The sequence below is a fragment of the Centropristis striata genome, chromosome 18 (genome assembly GCF_030273125.1).
Source record: "Centropristis striata isolate RG_2023a ecotype Rhode Island chromosome 18, C.striata_1.0, whole genome shotgun sequence".
In the NCBI taxonomy this organism is placed as follows: Eukaryota; Metazoa; Chordata; class Actinopteri; order Perciformes; family Serranidae; genus Centropristis; species Centropristis striata.
The window spans coordinates 4,755,205-4,773,119 of NC_081534.1; the positions used below are offsets into that span (position 1 = coordinate 4,755,205).

The 17,915-nt window shown below is 39.5% G+C and overlaps 2 protein-coding genes across 2 annotated transcripts; one reads left to right on the top strand and one right to left on the bottom strand.

Annotated features, from left to right (window-relative positions):
* Window positions 1-693: 693 nt before the first annotated feature.
* On the bottom strand, window positions 694-14,543 carry LOC131991116 (methylmalonate-semialdehyde dehydrogenase [acylating], mitochondrial-like). Its single transcript, XM_059356423.1, has 12 exons — window positions 14,318-14,543; window positions 13,952-13,996; window positions 12,006-12,080; window positions 11,389-11,550; window positions 9,700-9,778; window positions 8,373-8,675; window positions 7,977-8,098; window positions 6,024-6,213; window positions 5,724-5,905; window positions 5,259-5,438; window positions 1,807-1,905; window positions 694-1,699 (listed from the first exon to the last, which is right to left on the bottom strand). Exons 1-12 carry the CDS (start codon window positions 14,354-14,356, stop codon window positions 1,595-1,597), a joined length of 1,581 nt encoding a protein of 526 aa, XP_059212406.1. The 5' UTR covers window positions 14,357-14,543; the 3' UTR covers window positions 694-1,594.
* On the top strand, window positions 14,450-17,448 carry LOC131991117 (sterile alpha motif domain-containing protein 15-like). Its single transcript, XM_059356424.1, has 3 exons — window positions 14,450-14,979; window positions 15,106-15,204; window positions 16,351-17,448. The coding sequence occupies exons 1-3, from the start codon at window positions 14,833-14,835 to the stop codon at window positions 16,522-16,524; spliced, it is 420 nt and encodes a 139-aa protein (XP_059212407.1). The 5' UTR covers window positions 14,450-14,832; the 3' UTR covers window positions 16,525-17,448.
* The last annotated feature ends 467 nt before the right edge of the window (window positions 17,449-17,915 follow it).

Genomic DNA, 17,915 nt, shown 5'->3' on the forward strand with positions numbered 1-17,915 from the left:
AATAAATAAAATAAAAAGGGTCCTATGTTCCCCGGCCTGTTACTTTTCCCACCATTACTGCCAAATTCCATGGCAAATATGCCTATCTAGGTCTACAGGCTGTTTGACGCGCATATGCAAATAACCCAACCTAACCCTAAAAGGAAAAAGCTGAGCCTTGGTGCAAGACAATATGACTAGGGTTGGGAATATACAAACATGGGTAATCCTAAATTTAAAAAGCAAAAAAATGAAAGTAACCAGAAAGTAGCTGCTGTGCAAATTTAAGTTTTGAGCTGCTTGAGCTAAGGTGGGCCATGCGACGGTAGGCCTTCTGGCCATGTTGAGAGATTGATAGATTGCAGGGAACATAGGGATGGCGTCCCTTTCTTTGTTAATGCATACTGAAATGTTAGTTTTCTGACTAATAATAGAAAAGTAACACTCACTATAGGGAGGTGCTGATTAGTGCAAGTAGATTTAAAACTACAGAGATGTGTTGCATACTATGGCTCCATAATATTCCAGCCCTCAGGCCTTCTTCAAGATCAACAATCATAATCGCCCCAATCATTTGATTGTTGAAGGCCTGAGGGCCAAAACATAATCTAAATAAAACAACTATATACAAGCCTCTGCAACACTTTCTTCCTACCGTTATGTCTACACAATGCATAGACCTGCAACAGCATTTCAACATGAACCCGGATTCAATTTAGTCAAATGATGGTGGCTTTATTCAAAAACTGAACTGCAGACTCAAAAGCCCTTGTGTGCCATCTCTTAATTTTCTGCAACGACCTCAGTGGAAGTCAAGGGTGCCAAGTTTGAAGTAGCTAAAATACTTGCAAATACAGTTATAATAGTTTACAGAGAACATCATCATTCCATGTAATTTAAAACACTGCAATTTAACTTTTATATCATTCATGATCAGAAAGAAGGTGTCCAACACAGTACAAAACCATAAACCTCTATCAAACACACAAAACACACGATAGTACCCACAGTGGAAAGTCGACAGACATTTAGCAGGACAACATCTGCAACCATTATTTCAGATTTAACTGAGTAACAGACTGGGAGTGCTTGTGTTCTAATGTAGCATTTGCTCCATTTATATCTACTTTTCAAGTATCTATATAATGCTCTGATAAACAGAACAAGCTAAAGAACCACAAAGGATAATGGAAGACACGTGCGATCACTGCTTCAAAGGCAGAATCCTTGATCCTTTTGATTTCTACAGTAGAGATAGACAGAAGAGATGTGACACCAGAGTATACAGCGGACATTATTGTGTTGACTGACTTATTCATGGGCAGTCAGGACAGGACATTAACAGGAGAAAACAAATAGAAAATACAGCAAACCAATAAAAAGACTAACAGCCCCATTCATTACATTGCTCTACCATATCTCCAAACATAATTTGCATTTGTGTGTTTGTGCAACAACATTGTCCAGGAGGGCCAAAGTTAAAACAATCACCAACTTTAACCCAGTGTGAACATTTCCCAGAAAAGGTAACCTCTTTTTTCCAATTTCCTCCATGGGCTTCTTCTTAAGGCATATGAGAAGTCACTGAAGGTTACGCTGGATGTGCCGTTTTAACTTAGCGTCCCATAGTTGGCATGGTTACAGCTGGGCTCGTCACAGTGGCGTCCTCAGCCTTCCACTGTGATGTCACAGTCTTGATCTGGGTGTAGAACTGGATGCCCTGGTGGTGAAGAGACATTTGCTGTGTCAGCTACCCAGAACATGTGCAAGTTTTTGATGTTGATGCAAAGCATTTTCATCATCCAACAAATTGCTTCTGTAATTTACCTGCTTGCCATAGAAGTTGGTGTCTCCTCTGAAGGAGCCTCTGGAGCCAGTGAAGGAGAACATGGGGAGGGGGACAGGGATTGGCACGTTCACGCCGATCTGTACAAAAACAAACACACAATAACAAGAAGTCATAACTGAGGGGAAAAAACACCGTTTTTAAAAGCCAGGTCTGACAAATTAGTATATGTGTAAAGATAAAAAACATAAGATATTAAAGAGTAAATGTGACGTGGACAAATAATTTGTTTAGGGTGAAGGTTGTGAACACAATTGATCGAAAATGCCTAAAGGATGGGTTCACAATTATTTCAAATTAGTGGGGCGGATTAGCTGAACAATCGTTCACTTTGTGATAAAAGCATGAAATTTGGTAGATGTGTTGGTGAATATGTTTCGAACAAATCTGGATATTGGGCCACCTCAAAAGCGCCCCCTAGTGGCCGTGGCAGGCATTTGTTATACGAATAAATCAATGATGAATAAAAACTGCCCTTTTAATAATACCAACTGGTGATGAATTGTATATTGTTGGAAAGCCTGATTAGTCACCTTTACAACGAGGTACAGCTTGTAAGGATCGTGCATTCATGGAATGAGCAACGGGGCTAAACGTGTGGGTAGCACCCCCCAAAAATGTGCATCCCCTGTGGGGCGGATTAGCTCAATAAATCACAAGAATTGTTTATTTTGTGATAGAAGCACACAATTTGGTGGATGTGTTGGTGGATATGTTTCAAACAAATCTGTATATTAGGCCATCGCAAATTCGCCCCCTAGTGGCCATAGCAGTCATTTTCTTCGTTAAAATTACAAAAAAGATTTAAATTATTTCTTAAAAAATTTAAACTAAATATACAAACGTAAATTAAAAAATGTAAATACACATATTAAATTAACAAAAATCCAGTTAGACACTCTTTCAGTTATTTTCTCCTGCCCCACCACAATCGGGCTAGCCATCGAGCTAGCTAGCAAATGAGCTAGCTAGCATTTGCTTCCTGGGACAAGCAGTGCAGTGGACTGTCCATCAAGGTATGTCTAAATATTTTATTTCACCTGTTATAATTATGAATAAAATATGCTATGAACATCATAAAGGCTACAGAGAAAAACAATAATCATGGGCCTTGGCGGAAAAGTAAATTAGCAAGATAGCAAAAATAGGTACTTAAGCTAGCTAGTTAGCTTGGAACATGTATCAGTGGCTGTTGGGTGTGAAAGCTTAATAAGACACTGCTAAATTATGTCCTGTGGAATGTGGGCATCCCTCTCTGCACACACACACACACACACACTATATGTAATGTCTCCTTTGCCCATGTGGTTCTTTTTTTCTTTTTTTAAATGTATTTTATAACTCCATCACAGTTAGTCAGGCGGCTTAGGACCAGATTTGAGAAGAAAGGGACACGCCGGACTAAAGCACCAAAATTTTTCCACATGCTCTCTATCACCAAAGGTTTCAACTTTTGGTAGGAGCCACTTCATCAAGATTGCAGATAGGAGATGGCAGCCATATAAGCCATAAGCCATAAGTCTATGAGAACCAATATATCTTCCAAGCCACTTAGAAGGTCAATCTTGGTGTCAAAATATACATTTTCTGGGTCAAAGAATCATTTAAAGCTATTGAGAATATCACTGGATGACTCACTGTAAATAATTTGTTGATCAAGATCTGACATGAGATGAAAGCGTACCCTTGATTTTTTTAGCAGTGTACATGGCAGCTAATCCACACTCTCCCGTGAACATTGATTCCAAACAGTTTCAACTCAGGATACCCTGCTGCAGCACTTGAAGCGAGTTGCCCAGTCTGAGTGAAAATGAACATATCTATTTGATCAAATAATCATCTAGTGATATTCTCAATAGCTTTAAATGATTCCTTGACCCAGAAAATGTATATTTTGACACCAAGATTGACCTTCTAAGTGGCTTGGAAGATATAGCATTTCTCATAGACTTAATATGGCTGCCATCACCGCAATCTTGATGAAGTGGCTCCTACTAAAAATTGAAACCTATAATGATAGAGAGTATGTGGAAAAAATGTGGTGCTCTTGTCCGGCATGTCCCCTTTATTTGGCTAAGCCGCCTGACTAAGTCACACACCTCAGTACAAGGATTTTGCCAGAAAGAGTACCTGCTACAAGTAACCCTAGTAGAATTTTTAAAATGTATGATTTTTTTCTCTGTCTAAATGTGTTTTGTTTTTATTGTTGCAGGTCATACAATATTGAAAATTATTTTTTCTTTTTAAGGAGCAACAGAAGAATACAAGCCAAAGAGGAGGCCGTAGCCTGTGAATGGGAATATCAAGACCTAATAAGACGTTATACAAAGTTAATGTTCTTTTCTATTAGACTGTAATAAAGCTTTTGTCACTTTAACATGTCTCTAAATTATATTTGTGGTGCTGAAAACATGAAACAGCAGCTGAAGGGTAGGCAAAGCATTCCTCGCCAGTAACCACCGGCGGCCATTTTAAAAAATGGCCGCTTTTAAATGACCATTTTAAAAAATGGCCGCCACAGCCATCAGAATTTTTTTTGCGATGGCCCAATATCCAGATTCATTAAGCATGTATTCAGCAATGAGTGTACCAAATTTGATGCTTTTATCACAAAATGAACGATTGTTCAGCTAATCCACCCCACTACACAGGGGATGCACACTTTTGGGGGTTGCTACCCACACGTTTAGCCCCGTTGCTCATTCCATGAATGCATGATCCTTACAAGCTGTACCTCGTTGTAAAGGTGACTAATCAGGCTTTCCAACAATATACAATTCATCACCAGTTGGTATTATTAAAAGGGCAGTTTTTATTCATTATTGATTTATTCGTATAACAAATGCCTGCCACGGCCACTAGGGGGCGCTTTTGAGGTGGCCCAATATCCAGATTTGTTCGAAACATATTCACCAACACATCTACCAAATTTCATGCTTTTATCACAAAGTGAACGATTGTTGTAAAATATTGAGCTAATCCGCCCCACTAAATGTCTTAAAACATCACACAAACCCCCCCCCAAAAAAAATGTATATTGAAATGACACATTTTTTAAGATCGACTTTAAAGAAGAAATACCTACCCTTTAATGTAACAAAAAAAAGTATAAAACTTATAACAAGGACGAACTGTTAAAATTACGAGAGAAAAATCAGAATCAGCCGTTTGACTCTCCTGAACACATTATCGCAGTATTCATTTGAGCCACTAAGTTGCTTCGATAAATAAATATTCACACTTCACATGAACTCTGTCTGTTTCCTGTTTTTGAAAAAGAACACCTCCCACATAAAAACTGTTTACTCATCAAAGTCTCACACAGCAACACCAAAGGTGACTAGTTTTTTAATCTCCGACAGAAAATGCTATCGGACTCTTCTGGGTACGGTTCTCAAATGGACTTACAGACCCTGGTAAAAGCGTCTCTCACCTGGCCAACATCCACCTCATGTGTGTATTTGCGCGCTGTGGCTCCATTGGTGGTGAAAATGGCGGTGCCGTTGCCGTAGGGGTTATTGTTGATTAAAGAAATCGCTTCGTCGAGATCACCAGCCTCAAGGACAACAAGCACCGGTCCAAATATCTCCTCTCTGTAACACTTCATGCTCGGCTGTAAAAAAAAGACAAAAAAAAAACAGCAGAATGATCACATCACAATGTCCTGCAGCACTTAACATGAACTGCAACTAAAACTCCATGAGGTGTTATTAACAGTACATAAAGTGCCAGTATGCTTAAACTTTATGCATTTCAATACACAGCATTTTGGGAAGAAGTGCCAATGCTTAAGGCTACTCTTAAAATATATAAGACATTATGTCACACTGCATTTCATCATATTAGATTTTTAGTAACTGAAAAAAAAAAAAAAGAGGCAGTCTTTGCCAAATCTCACCGTGACACCGCTCAGGATGGTGGGTCCTACAAAGTTTCCATTTTCATATCCTTTGACGTTGACATTTCTCCCGTCCAGCAGCACCTTGGCACCCTCGTCCACCCCGCTCTGGATCAAAGACTCCACTCTGGCTTTGGCTTCAGGGGAGATCAGGGGACCAACATCTGCCCCCGGCTGATCACCTTCACCACACATACATGTCAACTTTTCCCTTTTACAAAAGGGCACTATCATGCTGCAACACCTCATAAAGAAAACAAGACATTTATTTGTTGTTGACAAAGTTACCGATGAAGTTACCTGCATTGACTCGCAGTGATTTGGAGCGCTCTACCAGCTCTGGGAGCCAATCACGAGACTCCCCAACAAAAATAGCAGTGGAGAGAGCCATGCAGCGCTGGCCGGCTGCTCCAAAGGCAGCACCCACCAGCTGGTTGATGGTGTTCTCTTTGTTGGCATCAGGCATCACCACTCCGTGGTTCTTGGCACCCTAAAATGGAAAAAAAAATGTAGGACCGGGCTCTGTTAGACTGTAGGGTGTCAGAGGTAGCACAGGGTTTTTCAGATGCGTTAAAAACACCAGTGATTGACAGCTAAGCACTGAGCTGTTCTCTCGGGGACCGAATGGTAAATATTTTGCTCCATACGTTTGTCTCTAAAAATAGGAAAATGTGGGTTATCATGGAAAACAACTTCAGCCTCATGAGACTAATTATCCCCAATGTAAGAGCAGTATATTCATTCTCATAAAGCTGTCACACCAAACCTGTCAATGACCTGAAAGCTGTCAACTGAACCCTGGTGCAGACCAGCAACTGAAACCGAGAGTGTGGAAGGTGGGTTTCATTCCCCGGGCGAGCAGACAGGTGGGTTTGTTTGGGGTGTAAATGTAAACCAACTACAGGATTTTATAATATTAGATACATGATTTTAGCATGATTTCAAAAGTTAAAATACTAATAAATCCGTTGTAAAAAAAAAGACTAAAATCTATTCAGGAAGTGGCCTTATAGGTCTGTATGTGGCAGTGTATAGCATAATTATGTGGATAATTTGCTAACCATGTATGTCAGTGGTGGTGTTTTCCCTGTTTCTGATGAATTACCTGATTCCCTGGTCAAAGCTGTTAAGTTGGAGACAAATACATCAGAGCCCTCCAAAGAGACACTTAATGCAGCGCTAAGTGAACGATCTCTGCCCATTAAGATTTTTTTCTTTAAAAAAGGAAGCCAACTGGACAATCGGCCAAATATTAAAACATTTCAGGGGCACAAAATAACAAATATACAATAGAAACATTTAAATATGGGAAAATTAATTCCCCCATGTAGGTCCCAATGATGCAGGAAGTCAAAATGCCAAAACTGACCAATAAATGTCCTGTCAGTCTGTATAAATAAAACCAGATGAGAACTAAAATGCAACAATGTACAATCAAGATTAAAAAAGCTGACACTAAATAGGTGGATCATCCTAGCTGGCCTCATGCCCGCCAAAAAGATGATTGTTATGAGATGGAAACCCTCACAGATACTTAACCTAAGACAGTGGATCTTTACCTTCTTAGATGTTGTATAATTGGAATTATCACCGGCCCGTATCCATGGAGATACTGAAAAAACTTTGAAAGGCTTATTGAGGAAACCCTATGACCTTGATTATCATCACCACCACCTAATGATTAGCATTTCAATCCCTCTTTCCCCTGACATTTGATATATATGTGTGTGTGTGTGTGTGTGTGTGTGTGTGTGTGTGTGTGTGTGTCTCCCCACTATGTTTTGGATGCATCCCTTTGCATACAGGCAGGCATGCATTGGGCTGCTTTTTCACTTTTTCATTCATTTTCTTTTCTTTCCATATAACATGTTTATTGTTCCGTGTTTGTTTTGGTTAGATTAATTTGGGTGGGTGGGTGGATCATTATTGTATTTCTATGTCACACAGCTATTGAATTAAATGCATACTTTTGTTACAAATGGTGAACCTCTCACTTTTTTCTGCCCACTCAATATTGCAATGTATTTTTGTACTTTGATGTGTACTTGCCCAATAAAAATTTGGTCACAAAATAGATTCCAAAAGCTGGGACGATGTGGAAAATGTATTCTCATTCGGAATTGTTTTAAAAAGCGTCCACGCTTTTTTGGAATCAGGGTTAAATTAGATTTTCCCTTGGAGTAAAATAAACCATACTACAGGTGTGGAAGCACCCTACGGATTTTAAAATGAGTACTGGGAGTCCTTGCATACCATATTGGACTGCACTCTCTTGCCATTCTTGGATCCCCTCTCGTAGATGTGCTCTCCAGCCGGGTTGGAGCCCACAAAGCTGATGGCTTTGATGGCCGGGTGGTCACAGATGAAGTCCACCGCTAAACAAAGACACAAATGGATACTGTAAATCCCCTCTCCTGCATACACACAATGCACAATGCAAGATCAGAAAGGCCTTCGATACAGAGACTCCAGAGCTCTTTCCTCACACATTCGTGACTTACTTACAGATATAGCCTGCACATAATATGGAAATTTCCCATCTTCACATTGCCAGGGGGTGTATGATTAGTGTTTAAATTATTCTTGGACCTTTCCCCGTTACACACACATATCGCGTGCTTCTGAATGAACAAGGAGACACACACTCACCTGCATGCTGGCCGTGGATAATGTTGAGTGTACCATCTGGTGCTCCGGCGTCCTGGAGCAATTGGGCGAGGAGCATGGTGCACCCTGGTACACGTTCAGAGGGCTTCATCAGATATGTGTTGCCGCATACCATGCCCATGGGGAACATCCACATTGGAATCATGGCAGGGAAGTTAAAAGGGGCGATGCCTGCGCACACTCCGATGGGCAGGCGGTAGGTGTAAGTGTCCATGTCCTTTGTGATGGAAGGCAATGTCTCGCCCAGCATGAGGGACGTGATGCTGCAGGTGTGCTCAACCACCTCTGGGGGGGTGGAGATGAGAAGAAGGGATGAAGTAAGCCCAAAAAAAGTGCAGAAATCTGAGCTACACAATAAAATAATGGATGCATCTGAACATTGTAATAGGAATTTAGGTTATTAGGTTATTATAATTTCATGTCTACATCACAAGGCACTGTGCACTTAGTTTTGAGTCTTATGTAAGAAACTAAAGTACAACTGTTAATTGATTTATTTTCCCAAAGAGTGAACTGTAATAGAACTTGTGAAAACTTCAAGCACTATTGGTCCCAGTACTGTAGGAAATCTCTAAAGCTGGCAGCACACCTGCATATGTAGCCTGTCTTTTAGCTGATAAGTTTAAAAGTTAACATGCCAGAATAATTCGGGTATCCCAAAACTGGGAGCTGTACCAAGTACAAGAAATATGTTGGCAGCTCCTTCTTGTAATAACCAGAATATATCTGCCTTTATTTGCAAGTGCGCATTGGCTCTTTTAATTTCTCAACAGGATTCTTGCTGATGCAAGTCTGCCAAAGTGAACAAGTGCACCTCAATGAGGGGAACTGCATAATTATCTTTATATAGCATGCACCTTACAGCAGAGACTGCAAAGTGCTTTACATAAAAAACCAACCAGGTAGTCACACTTTAACATCAGGAAATTACAATGTGATGCTGCAGGGATAATGTTTCCTACTAATTGGACACTGTGAAAGCCTCTAGAAAACAGTTTAAGCTTCTATAGGTCAATATGGCCAAAACCAAACCCTTGCTCCATTATTAATTTAAAAGTGAATGTCGCTTTCCCAGGAAGTGTCTAGTTACATGCAAATAATTGACACCCTGTATCCACTTAGTATCAAACTTTCATCCAGGCAATGGTGTACAGGGTTGCCAAAGATACAGACTTTTCATCAGGAGATACAGATACTATAGACAACCATTTCAACAGGGGGAATTTGATCCACACTATATATATTCACCAGCACTTTAATCAGGGTATCAAAACCCAACAGCACACTGGTAAGTCTGAGCTTTACTTACGAAGTCCTCTAAATACATCTCCCTCTGCATCAGCAAGCGTTTTGCCTTGCTCCAAGGTGATCATCTTTGCCAGTTCTTTCTGAAATATTAGAGGAAAAAACAGCTAGCGATTAATTCAAGGCATTGGCGAGAAAAAGCAAAACACATCAAACCATTTCCTTGATCTCCAAGTAGTCCTAAAGTGGCAATAGACAACTTATTCAGCTTTAAGTTATTGTTATGAAATGTATGGATTGAACAAATGAAATGAGCATAGAATAAGAACACAATCTGTGTTTAGATTAGTTCCTTACAAGTCTCGCATTTACTGTGCAATTCTGTCTGCCACTGGGTGAAGAAAATGAAGGCTCAATTTGCAGCACAAAGAAAGTGCTTATGAGTTGCATATTAAGATAATAAAATAATAACATGGAGGCTGTGTGGTCTGAACCAAGACAGCACTTTGACAACAACAACGCAATACAGCTTTTCTTCCACCATTCTTACATTTCACAATAAAAGTCTCAGCCATACACTAAATCACTGCTTAACAGAGAGCATTGTGCTATGATGCACATTTTTTTTTAAATGGCTTAAAACTTAACAAAATAGCTTACAGTAGCTATCCCCAAATGGCAGACAATTGAACCATAGAACTGAGATTAAATCCCTAGGAACAGTGCCAGTTGGAGCCAATTGAATGTAGCCACCAAACCGTGGAATTACAACTTCCGGGACTAAGTCTGAGAAGCTGGAAGGCAGGACAAAAGGAAACGCTAGAATGCTTACTCTATGAGCCCATGGATGTGAAAGTGATTTAAGGTAAGGTCATTTTATACATGGGATGTTCAGCTGTTCTTGGCTTCATGCACCACTGAGCAACTATCATAGGATGATACAGGTTGCTGTATCAAGTTCTCTTTATACATTTATCACTGAGATGGGGGTTCAAATTGGGATTCATACAGCTTTTTCTTGCGTTAGACAATAACCACACGGCTAGCTGTAGCAATGTTGCTAACCTTAGCAGGTAGAATACAAACTTACAACGAGCTACAAAAAATCTTTCCTGCCACATGCCATCACACTGTACAATAACAAATAATAGCCTGGTTCATTACTTACTGTCTATGCACTTTATGTGTTCTTTATGCACACTGTTCATTGCACCTTATTTGTTTCATAGCACCAACATTTTTATACTGTATATTCATATTTATTCTGCACTGGAATTCTATTCTACTCCTTAATACATACTCCTTCTTTAGACACTTTATATTTTATTGTATTTTTATACTTTATTGCTTGCTAAGTATGCCTAGGTTGTTCTTTTTATTTAATTGTCATTGTCTATGTGTGTAATGCTGCTGCTACACTGTAATTTCCCAGCTTGGGATAAAAAAAGTATATCTATCTATCTATCTATCTATCTATCTATCTATCTATCTACAAGGCCACCATGAAGAGCCAGAAACACACATCTATGTTTCTTCATGGAAATTTGTTTAAAAATGCAGTTTGTTTGTAGTTTTGAGGCTGTAGACGCTGAGGAAAACAAACACTAACACTATCTGGTTCCCTTTGACAGCAGGAACAAAAATACTACTTCTTGGAAACTTTTAAAATGGAAACAAATTGGTGAAAGACGAAACAGTCAACGAGTCATTTACTCTGACAGAGGCATATGAGCAAGTGATAAAATATCCCTACAATGTTATCCTTGATGAGCTGCTGGTAGCGCAGGAAGATCTGCTGCCTGCTGAGGATGGAGGTCTCGGACCAGGACTGATAGGCTCTGGAGCAGGAGTCCACAGCTGCCAGCATCTCCAGCTGGGTAGCTTTGGGGACACGTCCCACCACCTCATTAGTGGCCTGAAGAGCAGGAGACAGAACACACAGACAGGTTGACTGAGAGCAGGGGAAAGTCATTACTCTGTATTAAGGCATGTACATTATTTCATCAATATTAACAACCAGATGTTTGTTTTCAATCCTTAACAGGTTTTATATTTTATGTAATGAAAGTCGATGGCTGTTTTTTGCATGCTATAATCATCCATCACTGCCTTGCTACAGGCTTATATAGTTGACAAGCTAAACTACAGCCGGGCTGGATTTCTGGAGGAAATAAAACATGACTGGCTGAGTAGACTGGTCTTTGATTTTTTTTTGTAAAAAACTGGCAAATCAAGACTGATTTCCCCCACCCCAATGTCCATAATTTACTATTACAAAGTAGCACTGGTTATTTGCAGCCAGCTTTTAGTAGAGATCTTGTTACTGCAGCCTCGTTGCAGGTTGTATATAGTTCATCTATGAATACTTACAGGGTTGTGTATGTCGAGCCATTCCGAGCTGTTGGACTCAACAAATTTGCCATCAATGAACAGCTTGGTGGTGGGCTAGAGGATCACAGAAGCATATGGTTAAATCCCTTCCTGCCTGGTACAGCATTAAGAAGTTCATTAAGGACATCTATCTATCACTACTACATACACAGGGCTTTTCTAAAGCAGTCACTTTACATCTCTTTATTTTCCATACACCGAGTTGTGTTCATGGCTCATTTTAACATTTTAAAATCTTAAGTTTTCCTGATCTGACATTTCTAAGCTCATGTAGCCGTCTCCCAATCCCATAATACACACTAATTCTAAACAGGGTTTGAGTTTATCTTGTGTATTCACTGAAATACTGAAGGAATTAAGAGCACTCAAATAAGTCAGTATGCATACTGACGTCAAAACACAGTTTTGTGCAGTGCTGTTGACAAACATTACGTGGTTCTATGCAAAGAACACACAAAAAAGGCTAAAACCATGCATTAATTATTTGCTGTCTTTGTGCAGTTTTGCCAGTGGCTTTCCTAATTTTAAGTTTGATTGACACCTGTGGCATATGCGTTTTCCATTTATATATATATATATATATATATATATATATATATATATATATATATATATATATATATATAAATAATAGTACACTTCGTACACTACCTCAAAGACAGTGACAGAGTGTCAAGTTTAGTGTGTAGTATGTACTGTACACAATTGCATGTAGTATGTAATTGGGATATGAGGTAATGAATATGCAATGAGTACAAAGTGCACTGAGTGCAATGAAACATTTCTTTGTAGAGTCTTGATGTTTTAGAATTTCCTGCATTTTACAATAGGTATGCAGCGCTCCTGGGAATTTCTTGTGCTTTAAAAATGTTTAAATATCCCTTTTTGGATTTATGCTTCCTCATAATCCTTACTTGAGGGTCTAAGTTGAGTTTCTTTGACTTAATGTCCTAATTTGTTCTCTGACATTCTGAAATTGCAAAACCTTACTCGGAGGGTTTTTTGCCCTGCTATGCTTTCAGTGAAATAAAATAAAAAATGCCATGAGGCACCCTGGTTGCTCACCAGGTAGAGCATGTACCATGAAGGCTGAGTCCTTGCTGCAGCAGGCTTGTTTAAGTCCAGCCCAGGGCCTTTTGCTGCAAGTCATTCCCTCTTTCTGCCCTGTCTGGCTCTCTCAATATCATATGAAGCAAAAATAATCTTTAAAAAACATTATACAACTATCAAAACATGGAGACATCGAATGGAGAGCCGGACTGCTAAACTGCCCACAGTAACCTCGCTTGAATATAGATCGTTCTTGTATTGACCAATAGGTAGCAAAGAATTGTACTAACAAATATCAAGATATGTTTGAGGTTTTTTTTTTTAAAGCAGTCACATGTTACATGGTTTGCACACCAGGAAGAGGAAAAGTTTTTTTTTTTAAAGTAAGTGGAAATTGCTAGAACAATGCATTAACGACCTGAAGTTTTAATAGAAGATTCTACAGAAGCGTTATACACTTAATACTAGATTTATTAAGAATAAACAAACTACTCGTTTTTCTAAGGTAAAAAGATTTTCAGTTCAGTAAAAACTCAGATAATTATATCATTCGTCTAAAAAAAAACAAGTGCAGATTGTTTTTTGCCATGCAAACATTTCCCAGAATAATTATTATATTTATAACATTATTAATTCTGAAAAACGGGGCAAAATATTTTTTTTCTAAAGTATTTGGGCTAGTATATTTAAGATGACCTATGAAAGGTTTAATGGTTCATGAAAACGTGAAGGTGAATTATATCACAGTTTTACTTTGACATTATTGTTTAATGCATAATGCAACAAACTGTGGAAAAAAGTATGGAGACTTCTCAGCCTGGCAAATTAATGCAGCCATTGCTGTATTATGAAAGCTGGTGAGTGGAGGCTCTTACCACTGAGGAGGAGGAGTAACAAAGGCGTCCCAGCTGGAGGGGCACCTGCAAGAATTAGGACACATTAAGCATTGGTCAACTTCAATTTATAGAAAAACTCATTGTGCAAGGTCTAGGGAATAAGAGCCATGTCTCATGGCTCCATTGCCCTTCTACCCTGTCCACGTGATGCAAATAAAAACGGCCCCTATATAAATTGCAATTGCACATTAATATGTAATGCTTGCAAGAGAGTTGACGGTGGCCAACGTGTTTGTTAGGCAACGACTTTGCTAGCTAGCAGCTCATGTTGTTAGCTATTTTGAGTTGCATGAGCGTCAAATAAAAAGAAATGTTTGATAAAACAAAGGCATGACTTTGTTATACCTTCTTATTCACGAGAGACCTGAGGAGAATTGCTGCCATTGTGTAGTGTCTGGATTCCTGCTCCGGAGCCCTTCAACCGACCCAAAAGACACTAGAGTGCAAAGAGAACTTTAGCTAGCAGCTATGTAACAGAGGACAGAGTGATGGGATACGACCCTGCGATTTAACACGATCTACAAAACATCCTCCATGTGCAAGCCATTGACTAGCACGAGGCACATCTTTTGTTAATCTGTGAAAACTGCGTGTGTCGTCATTCGCTGTTTCCGTTCGGTGTGGGCGGGACAGACCTGTTTGACAGCCAATCACTGCGCGCAATTCAACAACCGCCCTAAATTACAAGAAGCCGATTGGCTGTTTCTTTAAACACGGACTGGAGTCGTTTCTGTTCTCAACTGAGCCTTTTATAACCTTTTTCGGAAACTTGAGAGTAAAATATGATGCTCAGAGTGCTTACAACCTGTCTTAAAACGTTTTAACGTACATTTGCGACTGGAAAATAAAAACGCGCTTTTATGGGTGAAGAAGGAAACACTTATCAACACCTAGTGGCAGGTAACAGTTTCCATAGCAACATGCTTACAGGCAACATGGAGTTCCTACAGTGGAGTTGTCATGATGTTGCAACATGGATTGAGTCTTTAGGATTTCCACAGTACAAAGTAGGTTAAAATGCACCCGATTTAACATATAACAAATAATAATGGTTACATGATGTGTTCCTGCCAGCTTCCAAGGTAATATTCCTCTTTTCAAAGCTCTAACCTTATTATACATTTCTTTTGCAGGCATGTTTCATGGAGAACCTCATCACTGGAAGAAAGCTCATTTATGTAAATTGCGTCTACTTGCCAAGACTTGGAATCACAGATTTTAAAGACATGAAGGTATTAAGCAGAGGCAGAGAGAGACTCAAGTTTTTATTCTAACCTTCACAGGAGATTGATGTTATTATGGAGACTTGTTTACATATCAAAGCTGGAGGCTCGCACAATGTTCAAGGCAGTATCAACAGGCTGAGTAGAACCAAGATAATGATGGCGCTGTGAAAACTACTTTACTGTGTATAACCTCAACTGCTGCTGAAACAAGATAAACAGCAAGGCAATCCAGGCACTTCAAAATGTACAAATAATAACAACAAGGAAGAAAATATTAAAAAGGTGTTATTGTAGTGGCTAAATCATCAAAAAAAGACAATAAAGGCGTTTTAAAATTTAAATTAATTCCTTCCTCTCTGTTATTTGTTTTTTATTTTTGGATTGCATTCCTGTTTATCCCATTTTTACTGTTTTCATGGCCACTTTTGCTTAAATTGAGTATTCACAATGTAAAGTAATAGATTCATTAAAAGGAAAAACAATTAGGAGATAAACCCAAAGTAGACATAATTGTCAGTTGCCTCCTCAGTTGTATTCAGATATCTCTCCAGTAAGCTCTAAGTGGACTGTAAGCATTGGAAACTGGTGTCTAGTCTGTGCCAACTCAGTTGCACATCCCATTTGGCACTTTAACACTCTTTCTTTAAACAGTGTGACATCCAATTAAAGTTGTGTGTTGTAACTGAGCATCACTGCCAGCAGACACCTCAGATCAGCTGAATCACATATATGCTGTTTACAGTTAAAGCGACTGTTTTTCTTATCTCTCCCTGAGGTCAGAACTAAATTGGCTAAAAGCGCCCTTATGTATTCAGCTCTGCTTTACTGTAGAAGCATCAAACCAAACAGGAAAAAAGAGGTCTTACTTGGTGAGTATAAACTGATAATGAAATACCTTGAAACGGACAGACTCAGGAAAGAGTCTTTGCTCTGTTTAGTGAGATTTATATTGAGTTTAGCCTGCAAGTCCTTTGATGCATTTTTGGTGGGGGTATAACCTTGTCACCTTTTTCCCATGATGCTTCAATCTTGGTGAGATCTCCTTGAAAGACCAGACACTCTCACTCTCAGTGGGACTAGCTTATTAAATGTAGGTGCTCTGCTGTAAACACACACTTTATCAAAGGACTCACCCTGCTGTGCGCCCTGCAGGTCATCAGTGCTCGTGTGCGAGAGCTGCTGGGGATCACAGAGACCCTGTGGAGCCGCAGCATCGCCGACACTCGACGGGACATCGTGGGCATGTTCTTGGAAAACAAGAGCCGGACAGGTGAACGGGTGGACAACCAAACCTACCAGCAGTTCCTGGATGACATGCGTCAGTGAGAGAGACATGAATCACAACAAGTAAAGTGGCGCTGCAAAAACCAAGACATCTCCGTGTCATTTCATATCACCAACTGTCAGCTCATGATGACTCAGATGAGACACTCACAGGAGGCCACATGTAGGCCTTGACATTAACACTTCCCACCAGCAAAATGCTTGCATGTTGTTGTTGTTGTAGCTAGTGAAAAAGCAGTTTCTACAAGTGCAGGTAGCCAACATGACTGCAACACTATCAATGACTTTGTGTACACACATTCAGTATGACTAACAGTTGAAATAGTCACACATTTGCATGTAGTATCCATACGGCCACAACTTAATTTGACCATTTTGCAAAAACAAATCTAAATGTTAATATATCCTATATTTTCTTGAAGGAACCTTTAGCTAAATATTGAACAATTAATAAACTTTGGGAGCCTTACTATTCCCTTCTCACTGTCACATGTGTATGGAAAAAGCAAGTGCAAACAGGATTTTCTGATCATGTATGCAATCAATTATTTGTCATGTAAAAGTTGTGGACCTCGTTTTTACAACTAATCAGTAAACTGAATTGTATATCACTGCCTTTTACCATGCAGTAGAGGGTTAACACTTCCCACCAGCAAAATGCTTGTACGTTATAGTGATACATAAATGCAACACTTTTAACACCAGTGACATTGTGCACATATACAGTGATAAATAGTTTAAATAGCTCTTGCAATTCCAGTTCTAGATAACCATGTTTAAACCACTTAGGCTATTTCTATTGATCTTAAGTGGATGTGTTGTAACTGGATGGAGCTATTGATCTGCAGTAGAAATCCTCAGGGTAATTCTGTGGATGACAACAGTCACCTATTTCACAGAGCCAAGAGAGGCCTGGAGAAGTATACCTTGTTGTTCTTGTGAATAAAATAACACTGAGTCCAATAAGATGTCTCCTTCGTCGCTGCACTGTGATATGCACATATAGGCTACTTTGCCAAGTTGTATAAAAAAGGCCACAGGATCATTGCATCAGATAGTGATGGGTCGAGTGCCAAGCAGGTCCACAGGGAGCCAGGGCTTTCCACTTCAGCCAACTCAACACTTTCTTGCCAATAATCTATGTAATACATGCAGGACTATAGGCTGCTATTTTACCAGATCTGTGTGCACCAAGGGTTTCATCTGAAGGAATGAATTTTGAAAAACAAGCTTGTTTAGGCCCACCTGCCTCTCATGTGGTTGAATCTGATAAATGTGTTTGTGCTTTTATTTCCCTCCTTTTAATTCAATTTCTAGAGAATATTATAGACCCAACTGCGTTCGTGCAGTAGAGTTCAATCTACATGAATAAATTATGATGCCTGCCTGTGAGATAGGCTGGGAGGCACTGCATCTGTCTATGCACACAAATG